Source organism: Perca flavescens, chromosome 19 (genome assembly GCF_004354835.1).
Source record: "Perca flavescens isolate YP-PL-M2 chromosome 19, PFLA_1.0, whole genome shotgun sequence".
NCBI classification, from domain to species: Eukaryota; Metazoa; Chordata; class Actinopteri; order Perciformes; family Percidae; genus Perca; species Perca flavescens.
The window spans coordinates 13,003,841-13,027,766 of NC_041349.1; the positions used below are offsets into that span (position 1 = coordinate 13,003,841).

The window sequence follows — 23,926 nt, forward strand, 5'->3', positions numbered from 1 at the left end:
AGAGCTGGATCAAATTATAGAGTTGCATTCAAATTGCAGCCCACCGATGGAATCTCGCCAAAAAAGGGCATGATGTGGAGCCAATGGGATTCATAGCAGTTCTGAAAAGTTCGGCACCCTGTCAGGGTCCTGGTGGACGGAGGCGTTCCAGGTAAACTGAGAGGATAAGACTGTCTGCAGCTCCGCAGCATGAACGCCTGTCTGTGTTTCTGCTAAACTCCACATTCCACTCCACGTCTGCTTCCCTCACTGACTTTCTGCACTCTACATTCAGAACTGCATTCATAAATGCCTCTTTTATTGTCTAACATTCTTTTCTTTATTTGTTGTTGCTGTAAATGACACTTGCAAGCTGTTTACCTGCCTGCTTAGAAGCCTCATTATTGACTTTTTTTGTAGAATAAATGACAACATTTTCAGGATTAATAAAAAAGTAGCAGCTGCACATGTACAAATCACAAATTTACAATAGACAACATTTAAATAACAATTGGATCTTTGTCCAGCCAAAATGCCCCAAACAAGTTGGAAAGAGTTTAGAGACGGAAAAACTCACTACTGTATTGGTTTTGGTCTTTTGACGAAAAAGAAAAATACAGAATAAAGTCAGTCTTGTCCTTAAAGTACATCTCCTTCTCTCTCTCTCCTTTTCTCTCTCTCTCTGTGTACTAACTCTATTATCTCTCCACCTCTCTCTCCCATCTTCTCTCTCTGTTTCCATCTCTTTTCCTCTGAAGGAAGTTAACACCCACCAAGTACAGTCAAAATGTGCACCTTCATGTGATGTGATGTTTTGCAAAATATACAAGCAGTCTGCCTCTCTATCTCTGTCATTTAGGCTTAGGTTTGTTTTTACTAAGAAAAAGAAATTAGCTAACTGTATGCAAGCTTTGTTTTGCGATCGTTGCCTGCTTGTCCTTGCGATGTCACAGGCTGCTTGTCTTTCAGTTTCCAACTAAAGAAATCCACTGGATCGCTTCTATATGTCGGGCACAGGTTTACATTTAGCACCAGGAATCAACACATGGTCTTAAAAATGTGATTAGAGGCCATTATTGTAAACTCATGTGTTACTATACCAAATCAACATATACTTCAACAATTGTAGCTCAAAATATCAATCAATTCAGATATTATGGACATTATAAATTGACCTCTAAAAAACAAAAATCAACATACATTGATAAATGTCTTACCCCTGTCAGTCTCTCAGCCTGCTCTGCATTCACATCTTTACTGTCTACACGGCTTCAGCCATTCAAGAAAATTGCCGGAGCGAGAAGTGTAGGGACGGAGAGACAGAGTACAGGAGGAAGAGGAAGGAAAGTGGGAGGAGGGCGCTCTGACAAAATGTTCTCTGATTATCCGTCATTCATTATTCGTTCATCCTGTATCCCTCCATCTTCCTCGTCTCTCATTCTGTCTTTCCTCAAACTGCATTTTCTTCACCTTCCTCTTCACCTCTCTACTACTACTGCTGCCGTCTTCTTCTTCTTCTTCGTCTGGCTTCACTTTCTCTCTTTTTCTACCGCTACTGTTTCTTTTTTCTTCTTCTTTTTTTTTTTTAGGGAGGAGAGAGGAAGAGTGGCGAGTTACCATGGCAACAGCACACTGGCTGCGAAGCTACCTGCCTGCTGGTTTACAGAGAAAGAGAGTGATATTATTATTATTATTATTATTAATCATATTCTTATTTTCATGTTGTTGCTGATATGCATCAGTTTTAAATTTGTTGACATAACTGTTGCTTTTGCACGAATGTTAACATAACGTTTTATTGTCTGCATCCTTCTGTGAACATGTATGTAAATGTATATGTCTCCCTGTTCTACTATGTGCTTTAGCAATACTGTGTGTCAGTATGGTCATGCTAATAAAGCTTCTTTGAATTTGAATTTGAGAGAGAGACACAGAGAGAGAGAGAGAGAGAGAGAGAGAGAGAGACTCCTGTTTGAGTAACATTAGCCATGACTGCTTGATTATTTTGGTCAACATTGAGATTTTTTTTGGGGTATTTAAGGCCTTTATTTCTATAGGACAGCTGAAGACATGAAAGGGGACAGAGAGGGGGGAATGACATGCAGAAAAGGCCTGCAGGGCGGAGTCGAACCCACGGCCTCTGCGTCGAGGAGTAAACCTCTATATATGGGCGCCTGCTCTACCAACTGAGCTACCCAGGCGCCCTCATTCATCATTTTCATATCTAACATATAGATTAAAAAATAGAAACAAATTTGTATAAAAAAAAAAAGTATGTTGTAACATTAGTGCACTTCCACAACCTATTCAAAACGACTAAACATATATTCAACATTTTCGTAAACATTTGTACGCATTAACGGGAAGGAGAGCACACGATTTATAACACAAGACAAAAAGAGAGCATCATTGCAAAACAGAAAGCAGCCTAATAATTGTTTTATCTCGATTAACTGCCCATCATCCAAAAATCAAACTAGCTAAGCTAAAAACTACAGTGCCCAGCAGTTACAGGAAGTGACCCATTTCTAAAGATTTACGTCTTCAGCCAATGGGCTTGAGGCTAAGAGCCACAGACAGGTTGGAGAAGGTCGGAAAGAGTTTACAATTAAATTCATTTTAACATTTCAAGCAATTGGTTACAATAAGAAAAATACAGAGTATAAGTACTGTCCTCAAAGTACTCCTGTCCCTCTCTCTAACTCTATTATCGCTTGACCTCTCCATCCAATATTCTCTCTCTCTCTCCCTTCTTCCTCTTTCTGTTTCTATCTCTTTTCTCTCAGAAGGAAGTGAATACCCACCAAGTACAAAGCCACAGGCACGCATCATTGTACCTGACCTTCTACTCCACTACACAATGGGTGAGGAGAGTGAGAGAGGGACTGAGGGGTAGAGAGAGGAGGAGGAAGAGAGAAAGATATTTAACTATCGAGATGCATATATGTGCGAGAAGGAGGGGAGAGGCACCCAGTGACGAAGCAGTTGCTATGCCAAAAACCAGGAGGACCACCTTCACATGCATATTCACACGAGCAAACACACACAGAAACACACACACACAGACACACAGACACACACACACACACACACACACACACACACACACACACACACACACACACACACACGCATATTCACACATGCACGCAAAGTAAACAAGGAGGAGGCTTGGTCAAAACAAGTGGAAGCAGGAGTGTCAGAACGATGCTGCCAAGGATGACCACAGCATACTAACAGCTCTGACAGCGCGCGCACACACACACACACACACACACACACACACACACACACACACACACACACACACACACACACACACACACACACACTCACACACACTAAGCCAAAGCAAAGCTGACTGCCAGAGATGGGTGAGGGTGATAGCGAATGTGATCATAAGAAGAAAATGTTCTTGATGTCAAATCTTGTTTCTGCAGCCTTTTCTCCCTTAAAGCTCAAGTGGAAATCTGTGTATGTGTGTGCGCGTGCGTGCATGTGCACGACAGTATGTGTTAAAGTACTGCATGTCTAAATCATCCAGTGTAACCTGTGAGTTATGACTTCTGGCATGAATATGCAAACTGTTCAAGCAACGAGGCAACACAATGTTGAAACTTTCCTACTGAAATACTGAGTTTCTTGCTGTTCTGATAACTCTGTACATCTATTTTCTTTTTATGTCCCTTTTCATAACTAAAGTGGATTTAATTAGTAAAATTAAAAAACACCCACTACATTAGAAAATGTTTCTCCACACCATCGTTCAAAAATTCCCTCCTAACTGTGAATCACTTGCGGAAGAAAATTAGATTTGGTGTTCATCATTTTCTTGTCATATAGTGAAAAAGGGGAAATGAGCGTAGAGAAAGGGATTGCTATGATAGTTCAGTTTCGACAGTAATATTGCAAACTAGCACCTGGGGACAGACAAGGCATTTATGTGATCAGATTTCATTTAGGAATGTAGCTGATAAGGTATACACTGACTGCAGCAGGAGATGAATAGGCTTTAATTCCTAAATTACAACTAGAAATGCACAGCCTGGTGAATACATTTACTGGGTTTAACTGCCAACCCATGCAACTAATGTTTTAAGTTAGTCAAGTTTCTAATTTAAGTTCTAGTTTAAGTTAAAATGACCAATACACCAAGACATAATCATGACCAATACCTGAACACTGGCTCGTTTTTTTTAATTCACACCTGCCTAGATCTTGCTAAGCCTTACTTGCCTAAACTAAGCCACTAGCTAGTCGATTCAGGCAATAATCAGTGTTTACTGTCATGCCACAGATGACATGTTTACCACTGCATCTGCAGCGTTGCATGTTAGCATGCTAATATTTATCACTTAGCACTAACACAAAGTACAGCTTAGCTTTGTAGGTATTTCCTCGTTTTGAGCTGATGATGACACTACATGTAAAGATTTAAGGGATCACCAAAGTGAGAACACTTCATCCTGTGGGTGACATGAAAGTCTATAACAGCTTTCATGACAATACATCGAGTATTTTTAGAGATATTTTAGTCTGGATTAAAGTGGTGAACCGACTAGCAAGGCTTAGAAATGTCCAGTTTAAGCTAATATTATACATTCAATTTGGGTTTTTCTACATGTATTCTCCTTAACATATAGACAGTTTTATAGTTTTTTTGACAAAATACTCCTCTAATCCTTTTTCAAAACTTTATAGATATGCTAATAAAAAGACAATTCTTAGAATTTAGGAGGTTATTTCAAAATCAAGTCTTCCATGTTTCATTTCTAATACTTCGACAACTATGAGGCAGTGATTACAGCAAGTCAAATTACACTGACCTAGAAAGGAAACATAAATCGACAATTATTTAGCATTTTCCTTTAGTCTAATTTCCCATGACTCTCACTGTCACAGGAAGAACCAACTCCCTTGAGAACAATGCGGAACGTGTGAATAAGATTTTGCTCTGAGGCATTAAGTGTGTCGAACAAAGTCAGCAATGTTTTTTTCTTTCACAACAATAAAACCAACGACGGCAATGACATAAAAATAAGATTCACTTTATCCACAAACGTTTTAAATCATCCCCTGCAGTCAGACATCTGGAGCCATCTAACAGCTGCCAAACACTGATTCATTTTCCCAAACAATCCTATCTTGGAGGTTGATCTATTTAATTTTACATTATTTGTCAGAAAACTTTCATATTGAGGCCATTCATTCTAATAAAACCAAATAATGCTTGGAGGCATCTGGCTGTGACACACTATGAACCTGGCCTCCCCCCCTGACATCCCACTTTAATTAACCTCCATCCAGTGGGAGCTTTTAAACAAGGCCGCAACTTACATATTACAGCTGGACAATATATATTGATATTATATTGATATCGTGATATGAGACTAGATATCGTCTTAGATTTTGGAAATCGTAATATCGTAAATGGCTTAAGTGTTGTCTTTTCCTGGTTTTAAAGGCTGCATTATAGTAAAGTGATGTCATGTTTTGTGTTACCAGACTGTTCCAGCTGTTCTATTATTTTTACCTTTACCCACTTAGTCATTATATCTACATTACTGAAGATTATTTATCTTAAATGTCATTGTGAAGATATTTTGTTAAAGCACCAATTGTCAACCCTAGAATATCGCCGAGATATCGACATCGAGGTATTAGGACAAGAATATCGCGATATCTGATTTTCTCCGTATCACCCAGACCTATTACATATTATTTTTTCATTATCAGTTATTCTAATGTTTGTTTTTGTGATTATTCAATAATAGTTTTGCTTATAAAATGTCAGAAAATGCCCAAGTCAAGATCACATTTTGTGCGACAAGGGGTCTCTCAATCAAAACAATAACAAAAGATGCATTTTGGTGATGTCGTGAAGCACCGTGGTATCATGGGAGTTCTTATCTTTACCATTGCTGTCACTGCAGTCAGCCTATTCTGTTTAGTATTCGTTCAATTTTCATCGTTCATGAGGTTTTTTACTGTGAGCCTATTTATTTCCAAAACAAATGGACCCGGTGATACAAAACGGTAAAAAACACTGAATAAAGCAGTTTTACTTTAAAAATCTTTTCTAATCTATTCAGCAGAGAACCAGGAGGGGCTGCCAGATGGGCTGTTTCTCTTCAGCTTGTTTCTCTGATAACTTAAGATCCAGATGTCTGATGACTAAAATCCTTCATCTGGTTAAAATACTGTAGGTAAAAATTACTGATATCGAAAAAGGGTGTCATAAAAATGTGGCAACATTTATGGCAGCTTCTGGCAGAAAACAACAACACGGACGCATAGGCAAAGGCCAGCCAGTCGCCTGCATTTACATGTATCAATTTAAAGCAAACTCTTCTACTACTTTCATGACTCAGGATCAGTCTGGTCGAGGCGTTGAAACATTCATGAATTCCTTGAGATACTGTAGCTGTGCCAGACCAAAGGCTTCAAAGGCAAGAACAAGGAATATCTTATGCTATCTATACTTATTTTGTCCAGAAGGTTTCATGCAACACTACCTCAATAACTTTGTTTCAGTGAAACCATCCTTGAGGCTCGGTTTTTAATTAAGATGCGAGCTGATCTGTTGCATATCGTCACCGAAAACATAAAAAATAAGCCTTCAAAAATACCCCCATAACCTCAATGTTCTTCATTTCAAGTTCATGTGTATTTTTAATAGGACCAATTCATTTGGATTAGAGACAGTTAGTGCAAAAATGACCCAGTGAAAAGCATCCTTAAAGTACCCAATTACTCCATATGTGAACCCTCACTTGTGTTTAGTACCTGTGATGTCGAGCGGCAAGTGACCCAGTGTGCGTCTCCCGAGCTGCCAGCGTGGTTTGTCTGCGACAGGCGGTCCGGTGGTGCCAGAAGTGGCGGTGCTGCTGCTGCTGTTGTTACTGCTCCAACCCAGCGGGGGACGATCTGAGCCGCAGGGCGAAGGGGACGGGGAGGGAGACGGGTCGGTCACGGACCTCAGTCCAAACACAGAGGAGGCCGTTTCATCGTCGTAGAGCTGTTTGGACGCCGGCTAGAGGAAGAAGAGAGGGAGTGTGAGACGTGGTGGTGGTGGTGGTCGTTTTTCAGACAGGCTTAAACCTGCATTCACTGATTAGTTTTGGCCCCTCGGGGTCAGAGCAACAAGCTTTAAACACGACACTGATATAAACACCTTTTTAACAGGATAAGCAAACAGTCACCGATTTACACATCCAGCAGATGTGTGATGCACTCTCCTTTCACTCTCCTTTGAGCTCTGTTTTGGTCTCCACCGACTCCTGAGGGAAATATCTGCTTATTTAGCTTGCTAAATGCTCCTCTATGTTCACCAGCTAGTCGCTAACTTTGTTGCTAACTTTAAAAGATGCTAAAACACTTTATAGTTACTTAGAGTAGGGTGATAATTCTCTGTGGATTTGTCGCAGCACGTACAAGTGAGCCTTTTTTACATTACATGCAGTCAATTTTCCATTGTTTTAATATTAAAACATTAATAGGTGTAGCTTAAAAAAAGAGCTTTGGCGAGTGAGCTTTAATGTTTCAAATGCATAAAATCCCATTGTTACCGCCGCCTAGGAGGAAGGATTAGGAAAAACTGGGCCAAGGAAGAACCCATTCAATTTTGGAGCAGATCCAAATCACAGGGCAGATACACAAATTATTTTTCACTTTGTTAACATTGCGAGATAGAGCATTTGGCATTGGCGGAGTTCTGCGCTCTCAGAGTGCCCTTCTAGTTTCTTTATAGATATACACAATGACAGTCAGTTAGATTAATGAGATTAAGGGCTCAGTCTGGTCGTGGCTTAAAAGAAAATCGGTCTTCTAAAATTCAGCTTTAATTGCTTAAAAACACAAATTCATAATTATTTCTGGTCAGTTTTCTTCTCGCTCCTTAATTGTATTGTGTAACAACATCTGACTTATGTAGTGAAATAAAAAAAAAAATCCTTCCAACCATCCGAAGACAGCCTGACCTCTCATGGCCCTAACTAGATTTCCTCAGAGTGATACCTCAGATTCATTTTTCCCGTACCAAACTAGACTTCAAACTTCTTTCAAACTTTTATGCCTCAGCTATTTCGACAATTAGACAATAGGTTTTTTTTCTTTTTAAATTGGTCTTGTTGGCTCAACCCCTCCACCCCCCACCCCCAAAAAAAAAAAAAAACAAATAATCTCTAAATTCAATTAAAGCAAAAGTCAATACAATTTAGGAGGCGAGACAGCCTGGCGGAGGTCATCTACTCTACCATCTACTTCCACCAAAATAAAATGTGTTGTCCTTTCTAAGCTGCTTCAATGCCAGTGGGAGGAAGGATCAGCAAAGTAGATAAGAAGTGAGGAGAGAAGGGAGAAGAAAAAAAACATTACAAAAAATAATAATTAAATACATGTCTCATTTTCACCTGTGTTGTAGTTAAAGGAGAGAATAATGATGATTTGTATGTCTATAGTTGATGCAGGAGAGCAGAAACGTTGGAAAGAAGTAGAAGAAGAGGAAGTGAAGGGAAAAAACTTTATATCTGATTAGCCGGCAGGGACAGAGTCTGAGTAGCAGAGACATTGCTGGTTCAGTCCCTTGTGTCAATGGGAAGGTGTAATCCCAGCTGGGAGGGAACTGTCATCCGCCTGATATTAAATCTTAGGTATCAACCATTGCTGCCAAAGAGCCCTTAAGCAAGGCATTGAAACCGAAACTGCTGCTGGGCTGCTGCAATGCAGGAAAGACCACAGTCTATCCTCGCTGAGGAACAACATGTGAGAAACCACATGTATGTACTGTAGGAATTAAAATCCGAGCTATCTCAGGGGAATCTGCCAAAGTCTAATTGATATTAGCCCAATCAGAGAGAAAGGCATTAACTTAACAGAGCTGTTTAACAGCTTGCTAAAGGTACAGAGTGCAGCCATCTTGCAGTAAAATCACTGTGGGAGTCCATCAAGCTGCCATAACTACACAGTTTGGGGAAATAGCCTGAGAACTATTAACAGCAAAGGCATAGAATGACAGAGAAGAAATAGTGAAGAACTCCCTGCAGAGCAGCTGTTGCATCCATGTGTTCAGTGTTTATCCTTTGTAGATCATTTATGATATAACATCAAATCAATGAAATCATTATTGCTAAAGTCCTTAAAGAGATAGTTCAGATTTATTGAACTGGGATTGTAGGAGGTCATTATCCATATATGTATTAGCTACAGTAGATGGCTGTCGGCACACCGCCAGTTTGGACACACTCTCAGCAGGATTCCATAAACATATGCCAAATCATTTTGTGTCTTCTATATGGAAATATCACTAATATGTGATCAGAAATTGAAATAGCAAATGACATCCGTGCTATTTGTCAGTCAGCTCATGCTCATTGAAACACAGGGGAGAGGTTACTGACTGATTTCCAAATGTAAGAATTTTTTTAAAGGGATAGTTTGGATCTTTTGAAGTGGGGTTGTATGAGGTGCTAAGTACCAACACAGAAGCTAAGCAATGTCTTGCTGTGGACGGGGGCAGCAGCTAAACGTATTTTAGTTACCTAAAATAATTTATATCAGTTTTAGTGTACGCTATATTTACAACATTTTCACCGCTTTACCTTGCTGTCAGATCACCTTTTCTGACGGGGAAGTGAAGCTGTTATGCTCGCTTCAAAGCCACCAGACTCCTTTGACAAAAACAGTAATTTTACATCGCAGAACATGGGAGTTGCTGCTCTACTGCTGCCTCGACCGGTTAGTTTCTTTGTGTTATTGTTGTGTCTTTGGAGTTTTAAAGGGTTAGTTTGTATTCACCAAAGTCACACAATAACACTAACTAATTAATTTAATGGAGTCTGGTTGCTTTGAATAGAGCACTGATGGATATCAATGGATAACAGCTTCAGTTCCCTGTCGTAAAGGGCTGTCTGACAGCAAGATAAAACTGTGAAAATATTCTAAATATAACGTACACTTAAAGTGATATTGATTTTTATAGGTGGCCAAAATATGTTTAGCTGCTGCCCCCGTCAACAGCAGTACATTGCTTAGCTTCTGTGTCGGTACTCAGTACCTCATACAGCCCCACTTCAAAAGATCTGAATTATCCCTTGAAAAAAAAAAATTCTTACATTCGGAAATCAGTCAGTAACCTCTCCCCTGTGTTTCAATGAACATGAGCTGACTGACAAATAGCACTGCTGTCATTTGCTATTTCAATTTCTGATCCCGTATTAGTGATGTTTCCATCTAGAAGACACTAAATGATTTGGCATTTGTTTATGGAATCCTGTTGAGAGTGTGAAAAGGATGATGACTAATTCTGACAAATCTAACAGAGGGGGTTGTACATACTGTACAATAGTTGTTGGATAATTCTGCTTTAGTCTTTTATATAAAAGAGATGATAACAAAAAGCAATGAGACATTTTGTCACAACATGAATTTTAGCTGAAACAGTATTAGTGACACTGGAATAGTAATTAGCCACTGGGGAGAAGCAGAATGATAGTTCATTGTGCTGCTGATTAAAGGCTGAAACTACAGTACTACACAGTATCTACTGTATTGAACACCGGGGGCAGAATAAACACCTGGCAAGGCTACTTTGTCAGCAACAACTTGTGTATCTGATTACAGTGCAGCCAAACAATGTCGCCAGACACCATCAGTGGTGGAAGAAGTATTTAGGTTCTTTACTTAAAGGTACTCTAAGCGATGTCACGCGTTTTTTTAGGCTACAACATTTTTTGTCACATACAGCAAACATCTCCTCACTATCCGCAAGCTGCCGGTCCCCTAAACACACTGTAAAAAAACACGGTCTCTGTAGACAGCCTAGGCTCCACACACGCCAACAAAAACAAAGTGGTCCAACCTGGACAATGCAAACATACACAAACTGTGTTCCAGCGTTCAGCCAATAACAGACAAGAAGGATTTGGGGTGGGGGTTGGGGTGGTGGGGGGATAGTGCGCTGAAGCACAAAAGGGAGGGGACGGGATGAGGAGGAGGGAGGAGCGAGCTAGTCTCCGTTTTGTTTGAAAATACTTTGAACGTCAACAAGAAGTAACGTCACCCAACATCGTTTAGAGCACCTTTAAGGAAAAATACAAAAACCACACCTATTCTATCTGATGTTTCTGGATTAACATCCCTGCTGCATTAATGTGTATGATGCATTTTACTGCTGTAGATGTTTTAGGTTGTGCTCATTTTAACTCATTTATATATACTGTTGGGTAGTTTAAGCGATGCATTATATTTTATAAGATCATCATATGTATTAGCGTCGCTGTCCTGTGAGAACCACGTCTTTTTTTCAACTTTTCATGGTGTCAGAAAAACAGCCCTGTTTTCAGCTTTGTGACGATGCATGTTCCTGCTGATCCAAGAGGCTTTATAAAGACTTTGTTTAGGGAAGAAGGTAAGAAGAGATGGATTTATACTCTACTATTAGGACTAAATTCTTTAGGAGTGTGCACTCTACTCTCCTTTAAAATGAGGTGGGAAAAGGTCTGATGTCTGGTTTCTATAAGCCAGTGGTCCGAGGTACCCCCACAGCCCTGTCAGATGAACTCGTACGCCTCCATCGATTCCCAATGTATTTTCCAAATGTATGACACTATTCATATAAAAGTGGATATTATTTCTCATACAATTGAACTATCGGTATTACGGTGGGATTGGTCAGCAATCGTGCTACTAGCCTACTGGGTTACTACTACTTTTGTCAGTAGCTGTAGCTGAATATTTGACAATTTATTCACCAACGTTACTTTTACTGTAAACAATAATCACAACCAATTATCCAGTACTTATAACTAATCATTTGAACTGTTTAGCCATTACTTTAAGCTACCTGTTGATATGTTAATATGTTGATATATAGTTTTTTATCAAATCCTAATTTCTAAATTTTCAAATTGCAGTAGTTGGATCAAATCTTTCCATGTGCAACTGCAAAAGTACCCCTTGGGGTACATGTACCCCTGGTTGGGAATCACTGCTATAAGCTAAGAAAAATAAGTCCTGAATAAGTTTAGAAAGAAACTGCCGTGCAGAAATAAAGAGCAGAGGAGAGTGAGAGTAAGGGCAAAAAGGGCAGAAAGAGTGGGACTGAGTGAGTTAGGGTGAATTTAGTGGGAATGCGAAGGCTGCTTTCTTGCTGCTCAGGAAGAAAAGTGAAAAAAATAAGTGATGTGGACACGGTCTGGATTCTGTGTGTGTGTGTGTGTGTGTGTGTGTGTGTGTGTGTGTTTTTAGCTTCAAGAAGTCTGATGGTTTAAACACCATAAGAAGAAGTTTGTGTGTTTTGCCTGTGGAAAAGGAAAGGTGGCAATTACAGTATTTAGTGTATGTGACTTCAAATAATCGTATATAAAACTTGAACTTGTGTTGTTTGTGTGTATACCAGGAAGATGAAGTCAGGTCTCTTGCTGTTGAGGGAGATGAGAGATCGGCTGAGTGAGGTGGATGTGTCGTCGGAGCTCTGCGAGGATGGATGCCGGAAAGTCTGACCGGTCAGCTTGGTGTCGTACAACTGCTCCTCAAAGTCTGCACACACGCACAAACAGACGGAAAGAAAAAAAGCCTATATGTTAGTGTCAACTTTCTGCAGCACAGAAACAACACATGCACACAAGAATACAGTAAAAGTGCACTGACACACACACACACACAACCCAAACTCACACACCAGATATCCTATTTGCATGGCCGAGAGCAGAGATCTAGACTGCTGCTTTGCATCTCCCTGCAGTTTCCCTCCTGCGTCTCCGACTGCAACTTCTGCTGTGCAACCTTAAAGGACTCCTTAAGTTTGTTTTTAATCCTCTCATGGGTGCAGGGCTTTCTCTTCTTTCATTCATTCCTTCTCTTTCTCCAATTTTTTTTTTCTTTTTCTTGTGGTTGTGCTGCTTTCTGTCTTGTCCGTCTTTTTATCTCCTCGTCTTAGGCTTTTTCTCTCACACTGCCTCTCGATATCTGACTGTTTCTCCCTCTCTGGCAGCTTAGGCGACTCTCCCTCAGGCCATTGTAAACAGATTCCTAACCCCCACCTCTCCCCTTCTTTCTCCCCCTGCACACACACACACACACACACACACACACACACACACATTCCACCTCACAACCCCTCAGCCAATCCTTTACCCCAAAACACACTCCCGACCCACTCCCCACTCATCCCTAAAGCCGTCTAGCTCTCACACTCACACACACACACACACACACACACACACACACACACACACACACACACACACACACACACACACACACACACACACACACACACACACACACACACACACACACACACACACACACACACACACAGGTTTGTGGCACTATCTTTGTGGGGACCGATCATTGACATAATGCATTCCCTAGCCCCTTACCCTAACCTTAACCATCACAACTAAATGCCTAACCTTAACCCTTACCTTCACCCTAACCATAACCTAATTATATCCCTAATTCTAAAACCAAGTCTTAACCCTCAAACAGCCCTTTAAACTTGTGGGGTCCAGCATTTTGGCCTCAAAAAGCTGTCGGGACCCCACAAGTATACTGGACTCCCGGTTTTTGGACCACACAAATATAGTTAAACAAACCCACACACACACACACACACACACACACACACACACACACACACACACACTCCCGGGCACCATCCCGCTGACAGCTTCAGTGGAACAGCAGCGTCAGTGAGGTACAGAGTTTTGGGTTGAACTTGCTCTCTGAGACAATATGGATTCCTAGCTGGTGGCATTTTAGTTGCCTAGCGATAAAGGGAGGTGGGGGGGGAATAAACACCTCCCCACCCACCAAAGACTGGCTTCAATCAATAAATAAATAAAAATAATCAAATTGCATTGTGGCACAAAACTGAAGAACGTTTCAGTAAAAGATGACATAAGTCTTTATATACAAAAAGTGACAGAAGGCTGACAATTCATTAATGTGAGGGAATTGATTAACTAACGTGCAGGAATTTATTAATGGAAACCAGGAAAGTCAATTCATTTATTTTTCTCCACTCAACATACCAACTAGATCCCAAACTGATTTGTCCCTTAGATCAAATTAATGGGCAACAATATTTAATATTTCTTAAAGCAATTTCTAAGCATAAAATCCCCAAAAATTACAGTTCTAAATGTGAACATTTGCCCATTGTTTTAGTTATCTATGATAATAAACCTCATATTTTGGGGGGTTTGGATTGTCGCTTGCACAAAACAAACAACTGAAAGTCGTCCCATTCGGCTTAGGGAAACTGTGGTGGACACTTTACATTGTTATCTAACATTTTAAAGACTAAATTATGAATGGAATAATCAAGAAATGAATCTGCGAATGATTCAATCATAAAAATAATCATTATTTGCAATAATTTGCTAATACCAGAGTAAAGAGATTAGATGAGTAATATTAATACACTTAACAAGCGAAAGCTGCGGAAATATACATTGGTATTGAGAATCAAATAAGTCTTTATTTCAATACATTTCATTTCTCATAAATGTCCAATTAAAAAATGTCACTTTTGAACGGAAATAACAAGTATATGTGAAGACTTAGTGGTGAACAAAGTGGAGCATTGGCAGCTATAAAGAGACAAATGTTTCTCTCAGGAGTTGATGGAGGCAAAAAGAAGTTCTAGAAACATGACTCAGAATAAATGTTAATGTTGCTCTGCATCTGCTAGATGAGTAGTTGTCATAACAACTTTATACAGCGACCATTTGTCAATGTTAAAGCTTGTTCTGCTGTCACAGAGAAGCCAAAAAACATCAATTGATGCTGCTTTAAGTGATGTAAATGTATTTCTGTTACAAAATGGAAGACAAAGTGACACAGATTGTCATTTTCATCAGTCGTATTGGTCAATTTGGTAGGCAAAACAAGACCTGCTGAATCATCTTTGAGCTGTAATGGCCTTTAGAATCCGCTGCACAGCCTTCACGCCTGCCTGGTAAACACATTCGACAATGTCGGTAGTTTACAGAAACTTTGGCAGGTGTCAGATTTAAGCAAGTGCAGGCAACGTGGGAGTGTTTTGGAGTCATCAATAGAAATTAATATACAGCAGCACCACCACAAAATACAAAAAAGATAATGATGTGTTTTTATAGGAGGGCAGGCAGTCCACGTACCCACGCATTCTGAGCACTTTTTCTTTTTTTTTAATGGCATTTGGAATCATCGCCGTTGACATCTTCCCTCTGCTAAACTAAAAAGTGCCGGCAGGCTGAAAACATCTAAAGGAAGTGTATTATGCCTCTAAACTTCAGATGAAACACAAGACGGCCTCTACACAAAAAAAACTTTCCCAATCTTCAGCATGGATTACGATGATTTTTTTTAGCTCAGCCACTATGCATTTCAAAGGTTATTCAGCTGAGTTTGAAAGGGTTTTATGAACTCGACGATGGTACAGTAGACATTTCACAGAGTATACAATCCTTCAATTGAAGGTAGAGCACGACAATAACAAACTAGAGCAAAAAGGTTTTCACAAGACGAGGATTACACGTTGTAAAGGCTGCTCCTTGTTTTGTGTCCCTCGGGTGACACTGAGAACAATTTTCCACTACACATGTTGACAGTTAAGTTTTCGTCTCTTCGGTTTTATGTGGGGAAACAAAACGGCAAGTGAGAGAAAATGAGGGACAGAAAAAGAAAGGAAGAGAGAGGATAAGACAAAAATCAGGCTGCTTGGGTGGTCGAGACGCTGCAGAAGCTCTGACGGTTTGGAGCTCTTACATTTAGGTTTAAGGCACAACAAGGCACGGGATCTGTCCAAAGCAACAGGCCTGCTTTCAGCCTAGATTTCCTATGCAAACTCTCAGCAATTTAATCTGATCAACTCATAACCCTTTATTAAAGGACCTTTGGGAAATGCTCTTATTCACTTTCTTGCCGAGACTAAGATGAGAAGATCAGTATCATGTCTGTAAGCTTAATATATATACGGCTACAGCCAGAAGCTGGTTAGCTTAACTTAATTTAGCTTAAAGACTGGGGGGAAACAGCTAGCATGGCTCAATCTGGTAACGTAATAAAAAAAAAAGGATGCCACAAGCTCGCAAACAAAATAATGTTCTCTATGGCTTTATTAGTGATCTCTAAGCATTAGTAAATGATGTATTAATCAATAAAGCCATTATTTACAACTTCAAGCGGTACCCAAAAGGTTATGTATCTCTTTGAAGGATTACAGCCTTAACTAAATTAATGTGCAGTTACGTAACACCTTCATTATGTTACCGCAAAACTGTTTTATCATCGTTGGATTTAAAAAACAAGTAACATTCCCCTTGGCCGAGGCAAGTTTTGCATCAAATCTCTCACAAAATCTCGTATGTTTCCAATTAGAGTTTGGACATAAACATTAATGATGACATCATAAACTGAGAACTTGTTTGTTCACTGCATTTGCCAATTCCTCAGGAAGCTATTAGACGTTGCACTTTGTAAGCGCTTGCTTTAAGAAAACACGTCCCTGGCTATTTGTATTCATAGAGGCATATTACACACCCGGCGCTCATGATAGAGAACTGTCTATTTTGCAGTGTTAAAAAGAATTGATTAAAAACTGCCTGACTGCTGCATGCAAAACAGCAGGATCAGCCGGTGAGCAGAAGCCAAAACTCGTCTCATCCAGGCTGCGGAGGCCCGATGAAGTGAAGCGTCAGCGAGAGTCGGAAGACACATGGGGTGAACGGACTGATAGAGAAGAAGAACAGTATGAGGAGGAGCTGGAGGAAGTGAAGGAGAAGCAGATGACACACAGGGGGGACGTTTCAAGAAGCAGAGGAAGAAAGACAAGTTCCATGAAATAAGCGGTAGAAGGTAACACGGGGGCAAACTGAGGAGTTGAGAAGGTCAGAGAAAGTGAGAAATGAACAGAGAGCAATAAGAAGAAGGAGGGTCACTGTAGGATGGATGCAGCAAATGATGCAGAAAAGGCAGCAGAAGAAGATGTAGGTGGAGAAGAAGAGGTGTGGAACTACAAGACGGTAAAGACGAGGCAGTTGAAGAAGAAATATTGGGAGAAAAGCAACAGAAGAATCAGAAAAAAAAGGTTCAGATGAGAAAGTAGGTGTAGAAAAAGAAGAGGGTGGAAGAGGAGGAGGAGGAGGAGGAAGGGAATATACACAACATGACACCGATGAGGCCCAAACTGCCAACAGCGCTAACAGGGTAGGAGATGCTTGCAGGGTTGGTTTCGGACCGAAAGGTGGGTGATGAAAAGACGCAGATTTGGGACTTTTTACTATATTCTATATATTATATTATATATATATTATTATATATTATATATTGTGCAGACTAAGCTTGTACATACAAAACATATGATCAGCTTATTTAAAAAATATAATGCACTGTGTGTTATATATTGAAAAAGTTCAGTCTGATGTCATGAAGTGGCGTATGTATGACACGCCAATTCGTAGGCCATTTTGGCGTGTTGTCAAGACGCATAATCGCTTCTTAGCGTGTTTACCAACGCCGTTTGGCCTCCATTGACCTACATTACATGTGAATTATCGCCGTAGTGAGTAGTATGAAAGGACGGAAGTCCGCAGATTGGGTAAAACACAGGACTTTCACCCAGGAGAGCTGGGATCGCGTCCTGCGTGTGGCGTTTATCAACCAATTATTTTTTTTATTTTCTTTTTTTTTAATAAAGCCTTCCCCATTGTTCTTTTCCTAAACCCAAAAGTTTATTCTTTTCCTAAGCGTGTCGTTTTTTTGTGTTACTAAAGCCTTTCCAAATGTTCTTTTCCTAAACCCAACCTTTTTTTAGGAATTTTTTTGTACACGCATGTGACGTTCTCGGGATAGCACATGTGTATGTTTACATCCGCTGTATACAGCGTAGACATACACGTGGAAAGCTCAAAATGCGTACAGATAACACGCCATTTGGCTTTAGGGAAGTGCCGTGTATATTTAATCAAAAGTCATGATGCCATGTTGAAGAGTTTATAGGTAAAATGGACAACATTTTTTATCAGCTACAAAGTTTTACATCCTGCGTACACAGTAATGCATCATTACTAGCATTGCTACTTATTCAGAACATTTTGCTGATAACACTCCCAATACTTTTACTCAAGTAACATTTTGAATGAAGTACTTTTACATTCTGGTATTGCAACTTTTACGATCTGGATTCTTTCACCGCTGGCAAGTTACTTACTCAGCCGCCTGCAGAATCTCCCTGGGAGCAGATTAAAATGACGTTTGGTTCTCCAGTTAAAGTTAAAATGTCCAAACAAACGCTGTGGATCTGTCGCTGACCGGCATTAGGTTGAGTCCTAAAAGCAGCAACACTAAAATGGAAGGAGAGGGAAGGTAAACAGTTGTAGATCCATGCTTCAGATAGTAGCCAGGCTCCACTGAGTGCATGAATACAGGGTACTGTGGTGGGAAAATGAGGGTGGGGGGAGAAGGGATGCTATTGGTGTGCGGGATTTAAAGGTATGCCGGTCACTCCCACTAAAGCATGCACGCACGCACGCACGCACGCACGCACGCACGCACGCACGCACGCACGCACGCACGCACGCACGCACACACACACACACACACACACACACACACACAGAGCAGTTAAGCACAACCTACCCTACCCCCTTCCTCTGTCCAGACAAGCGGGCCAAGCACTCATGCATCACTAACCTGTATATTGTGTGTGTTTGTGTGTAGGTGTGCATGTGTATCACTCATTTAGATGTTTGTGTGAATGTGCTGTGAGTGCACAAATGTGTGTGTGCCTGTGTTGTGCCCCAAAATACGCTCACTCACTTTAAATGTCATTTAGCAACTCATGTCTATGTGCATCAATCTGCATCTTTGTGTGTTTGCAAGTTTGTTTGTGTGTGTGTGTGTGTGTGTGTGTGTACAGTGCACCCATTTACAGATCAGCCCAACCATCCTTGACAATATGCACCACGGTCGTGTCAAATTTGGGTCACCCTTTCTTCTCCCCTCCATGAAGACAAAGGGGGGAAGACAGAAATTAACAATACCCCTCTTTCACCGCAGCCAGAGCGTTTGTTTGTCTGTGTACACTACGTGCACGCCATGGATGCATGTGTGTGTTCAAGTGCACCCATGTGCATGTCATGTCTTCGTCCTTGTGATTTAACATGCACAACTGATCAATCCATTACAGGGAAAAGGGGCTGGTGTGTGTACCATGAAAGCGGGTGGTTGTGACCTAGAAGGACAGATTTGGCGGTTAGCGGCCTAGTTTATGTTGGTCATGAGAAACCGCAAGAAGGCTTTCTGATCCAATTATGGGCTTTCTTTGTTTCTTTCTTTTCAGTTATCCAAGGTATACTTTCTTTGTGGATGACTACCTGATGTTTTTTAGAGTAAAGTCCACAGAGTGAAGTTTTTAAGGGGGTTGTGTCTTCTTTGGTTCAAACTTAAGAAGAAAAGTTGAATTTTTGTATTCGATTCTTTAAAGTGACTACATGTAACTTTTAAATGTTTCTGAAACTGTGCAATTTTCCATTGATTGATCATAAATGACCTGTAACAGCAAACAACACTAACAGTGAAAAGAACGCTATAGTTTTTATATAGGCCTTTGATCAGGTCTGATTTTTCCCGCAAAGTCACAAAATGATTTACGGCAGGTACGACGATGCAACAGAGCACGCATTCTGACGGGTCACAGATTTTCGGCTGAACACCAGAAAAACCTCTGTTATTGTATCCAGCCAAGTAAAGGGTGGTAATTTCTTTATATAGGCCTAATTATATTTTAATGTTATTTTAGAAGTTATAGAACTAAAAGCTAAAAGGGAAAGTGAAAGACAACGGGCGAAATCCGGGTCACACTCATTCGGGCTTTTAAAAGATAAATTAAATTATTAAAAACCGACCCTGAATTGGGCCTTGGGTATGTCATATGTCTATTTCATTTATAAAATAACTTCATATTGCGCAATGTGGTTGTACGTCAGTAGCAGACATTAAACTACGTCCCCCCATTTAGCGCGGACGTGTTACTCCTTTTAGTCCGTGTTTGTGTTGGCCTACTATTTTCTTTTCCCTTGTCCCCCTGTACTTGTGTAAAGCGTCCTTGGGTTTCATGAAATGCGCTATATGAATCTAAGTTATTATTATGTTGGTTGCTACAACAAACTCTTAATGCTTTGGCTCATCTTATTGTAAATGAATGACTTTCTGTCTGAGGAAAACTGCAGGTGTGGTAAAAACATTACTGCTTTTTGTCCAAAGGCTGAAATCAACACAAACTGAAAGTTACATATAGCCACTTTAAGGTGAACCATAGACACACAACAAATAGTATCTTATTAACCTATAATCAGCTGCTCAATTTAGAGATTTTGGCAGCGGTGATTCAAGTCTGTAATTGAGTCTTTTTTACATTCAGCTCTCCAAGCTTTAAATAAGAGGTTGACGCAACTTAGAATAAGTAAATTTTTCTGTTTTATCCCAGCCTGAGTTTGCTTTGTTCCAGGACTTCTGTCTTTAACCACTCAGGACTGTATTAAATTCTTCTCTCCCACTGCACAACTTCTGAGTGCCTTGCTCAAGGACACTTCGATCCCACTTTCTCCTTCACATTATGAGCCCTGTAGTCTCGCATTGCCAGACTTTCCTCCACAGCACTACGGAGGAGGGTCTGGCTAGTCCACAAAGCTTTCTGGAATGGGAGAAAAACGTGCTCTGGTTTATTGCCATTTCTTTAAAGCAATCACAATCTTCATGGGCGGCACTAAGCGCCGGATAGAGCCACGGCTCTGGAAGGAACTTGCAACAGAAAACTCAGATTGGACAGATTGTCTAGCTAGCTGTCTGGATTTACCCTGCAGAGAGCTGAGGAGCAGTTAACCATAGTCCTCAGAAATCCACCAGAGTTTTAAAATTCCAACACAAAGAAAGCAGAAGGTAACGGACATCCGGCCGAAAAGAGGGACATCCGACGGAATTACCGGAGCCGTCCCGGAAGTGGAGCATCGTGGATATAGACTACAAGCCCTGTAACAAACCTCTGAACCGATCCAAAGTGGTTTTTAGTCATGAGTTTTCTCCTCTTATCTTCAGGCGACTGTCACCTTAGCCCTGTATGATCGGCACCAGGTTTATTTTGATAAACTTTAAATGCAACTCTTTTAAAAGCAAACTTCCCCAGATCATGGCATTTAAGTGTCACACTTTCTGCCTATATTTGAAAAACTTCTCTAGAAGACCCCTAAGGAAAGAAACAAGACAGACAAGTTTGTCTTGTCTGATTCACAGCGATGTCACTCCAACCAAAAGCTCCACAGAGAGGGAATTGGAAAAAGAGGAAGAGAGTGACAGTTTGGGCAAACTGACTCATTTCCTAGAGCAAAGAAAAGGCAATATTTGTGGTTCAAAAATAAACAGACCAGATTATTAAGTTCAAACAATCTATAAATCCTCTGAAAAGGACTCCCTTCACTGTCAAAGGTACGGCTCCGGGCTGACAACAAGGACTCATTTTAGCTCTCTGTTCACGAGCCAATTTTGTCAAAAATGCTAAATACCTGCCTTAATTAAATGCTGTATTAACGAACAATTTGCATACAATAATTTTAAAAGGCATTGATATTTGTCATGTAGAGTCAGTCAGGGACTTAAATCAATATATTAAGAAATCAAATAATAAAATATATATATATATATATATATATATATATATATATATATATATATATATATATATATATATATATATATTTAAGCAACTTCAATCAAAACCAAACCATATCTATAGCTCAAAAACCTGATGCTCAAATGATAAGTATATTATACAAGAAATGGTTCAACATCTGTAATAATGTCAATTATTCAACAGTAAATAACTGATGAAAGTTGAAGTCTCATTTTCAAAGTGAAGCGTTAAATTAGAGCTTGGCAATATATCGATATTATATCGATATCGTGATATGAGACTAGATATCGTCTTAGATTTTGGACATCGTAATATCATAATGTGGCATAAGTGTTGTCTTTTCCTGGTTTTAAAGGCTGCATTACAGTAAAGTGATGTACTTTTCTGAACTTACCAGACTGTTAACTGCTCTATTATTTGCCTTTACCCACTTAGTCATTATATCCACATTACCGATTATTTATCAAAAATCTCATTGTGTAAATATTTTGTGCAAGCACCAATAGTCAACACTACAATATCGTTGCGGTATCGATATCGAGGTATTTGGTCAAAAATATTGTGATATTTGATTTTCTCCATATCGCCCAGCCCTATGTTAAACAGGAACGAAATTCTGCCTGTGGGAGAACTTTTTCTCCTGAATCAGCATTCGCCACTTGATCTATGCTGCACCTGCATGTTAATGTGTATTGACCAAAGCAAAACCTTATCAGCCCGTGTAGATAACAGCTTGCATTGACTCAGACCTTCCCAGACACAATTACAGGGCTGCTGTGACATTTTATAGTCAAGTTAGTGCAGACGGGGAACGTTTATCGGACTGTTTGCGTCCCAACCAGCATTGACAGTTATAGCACATCATCTTGCATTGTCCACTGTGAGGAAAGGTTGTAGCATTGGTGCTACTGAGGAGAGTGCTGCGGCATAAGATAAGATATGGTAAGATGAAAAGAAGCCTACTGATCTGCAGAAAAAAAAGGTAATACAGTGTACAAAGTGAAAGGCAAAGACAATATTTATGGTCCTGTTGCTAACAGCAGGTGCTGCAGTCTAATTCTGGCCTTGAGGTTTAAATAAAAGAGAGAGCAGACAGCTAACTCTTATCTAGCTCTAAGCACTAATGATACCTCCACTGAAAAATATATTCCAGCCTGATGAGTCACACAACTTGTTAGGAGTGTGTGTTAAAGCTAGTATCACAGCATCTACAGTCATATAAACTTACGTAATCAGACACTATAAACATTTATGTACTTTTGATCTGTATTAGTTTTATACGATTTGGGCCTCTTAATGCTACAGCATATAACAGATATATATTATGTATTGAATATAACCAATTCTGTTTTTCTTGGGAGGACAGTCTCTTTAGATATCGTTTGGAGAAGACATGTCTCCACATGGTGATGCCCCACAAAGCCGAGCACAAAGCCAGGTCCATAAAAAATGGTTTTGTTGCGGGAGAACTTGTCTGGCCGGCACATAGCCCTAACTTCAACCCCATCCAACATCTTTGGGATGAGCTGGAACCAGGCCTTATCGCCCAACATCATTGGCAGACCTCACTAATGCTGTTATGGCTGACTTGGAACAAATCCCTGCAGCCAGGTTCCAACATCTTAAAAAGCCTTTAGAGAAGGCTGGAGGTTCTTACAGCGGCAGATTAATGTCTATGGTTAAACAATCCCACAACACACACTTTAGGCCATGTAGTGTATCCAAAAAACCACACTACAACAAGCTTCTCTCTTTCAAACATGGCTTTTCTGAAATGGATAACACACATTCACAGTCTTATCTCAGGCCCTTTTGGCTACTGTGTGACCAGCAGCAGTTTAGATAGACAGTTAAGAGCTGTTGGCCAACACTGAGAGTGTCAACGTGTGCGCACATTTACTAGACAGCTTCAAAGTCGCCTGGCGCAGTTTTGAATTATTGGTTGAGTCGTTTTGCATGACACTTCAGAGGAGGAACTACAGTAGTAGCGTTCAAAACACCCTCCCATCCTTCATCTTCCCAGAAACTCTCCTCTAATCTTACAGACTACGGCTTGCACAACTATTCTACCCACCTTCTTAAATTAAATGAACAGGGAAAAAATAAAATGCCAACATTAACTCTCCAACCTGGATAAAGCAGGAAGTATTGTACTAAATGGTGCCAATGAATGTACAATACATGACACTCAGTTTGTCTTAATTTAAAACATTATAAAAGACAATATCAATAAGGTCTCCATTCCGCTTTTGATTACTCGTCATTACTGGA

General features: G+C 40.1%; 1 protein-coding gene across 1 annotated transcript in view; it reads right to left on the bottom strand.

Annotated features, from left to right (window-relative positions):
- Nucleotides 1–23,926, bottom strand: part of nhsl2 (NHS-like 2) — a 152,959-nt gene that overhangs the window by 15,825 nt on the left and 113,208 nt on the right. Inside the window, exons 3-4 of the mRNA XM_028563635.1 lie at nt 12,374–12,516; nt 6,766–7,012 (exon numbers count right to left, since the gene is read on the bottom strand). Of these exons, the coding sequence (XP_028419436.1) occupies nt 6,766–7,012; nt 12,374–12,516 (390 nt within the window). The remainder of the gene's footprint in view (nt 1–6,765; nt 7,013–12,373; nt 12,517–23,926) is intronic.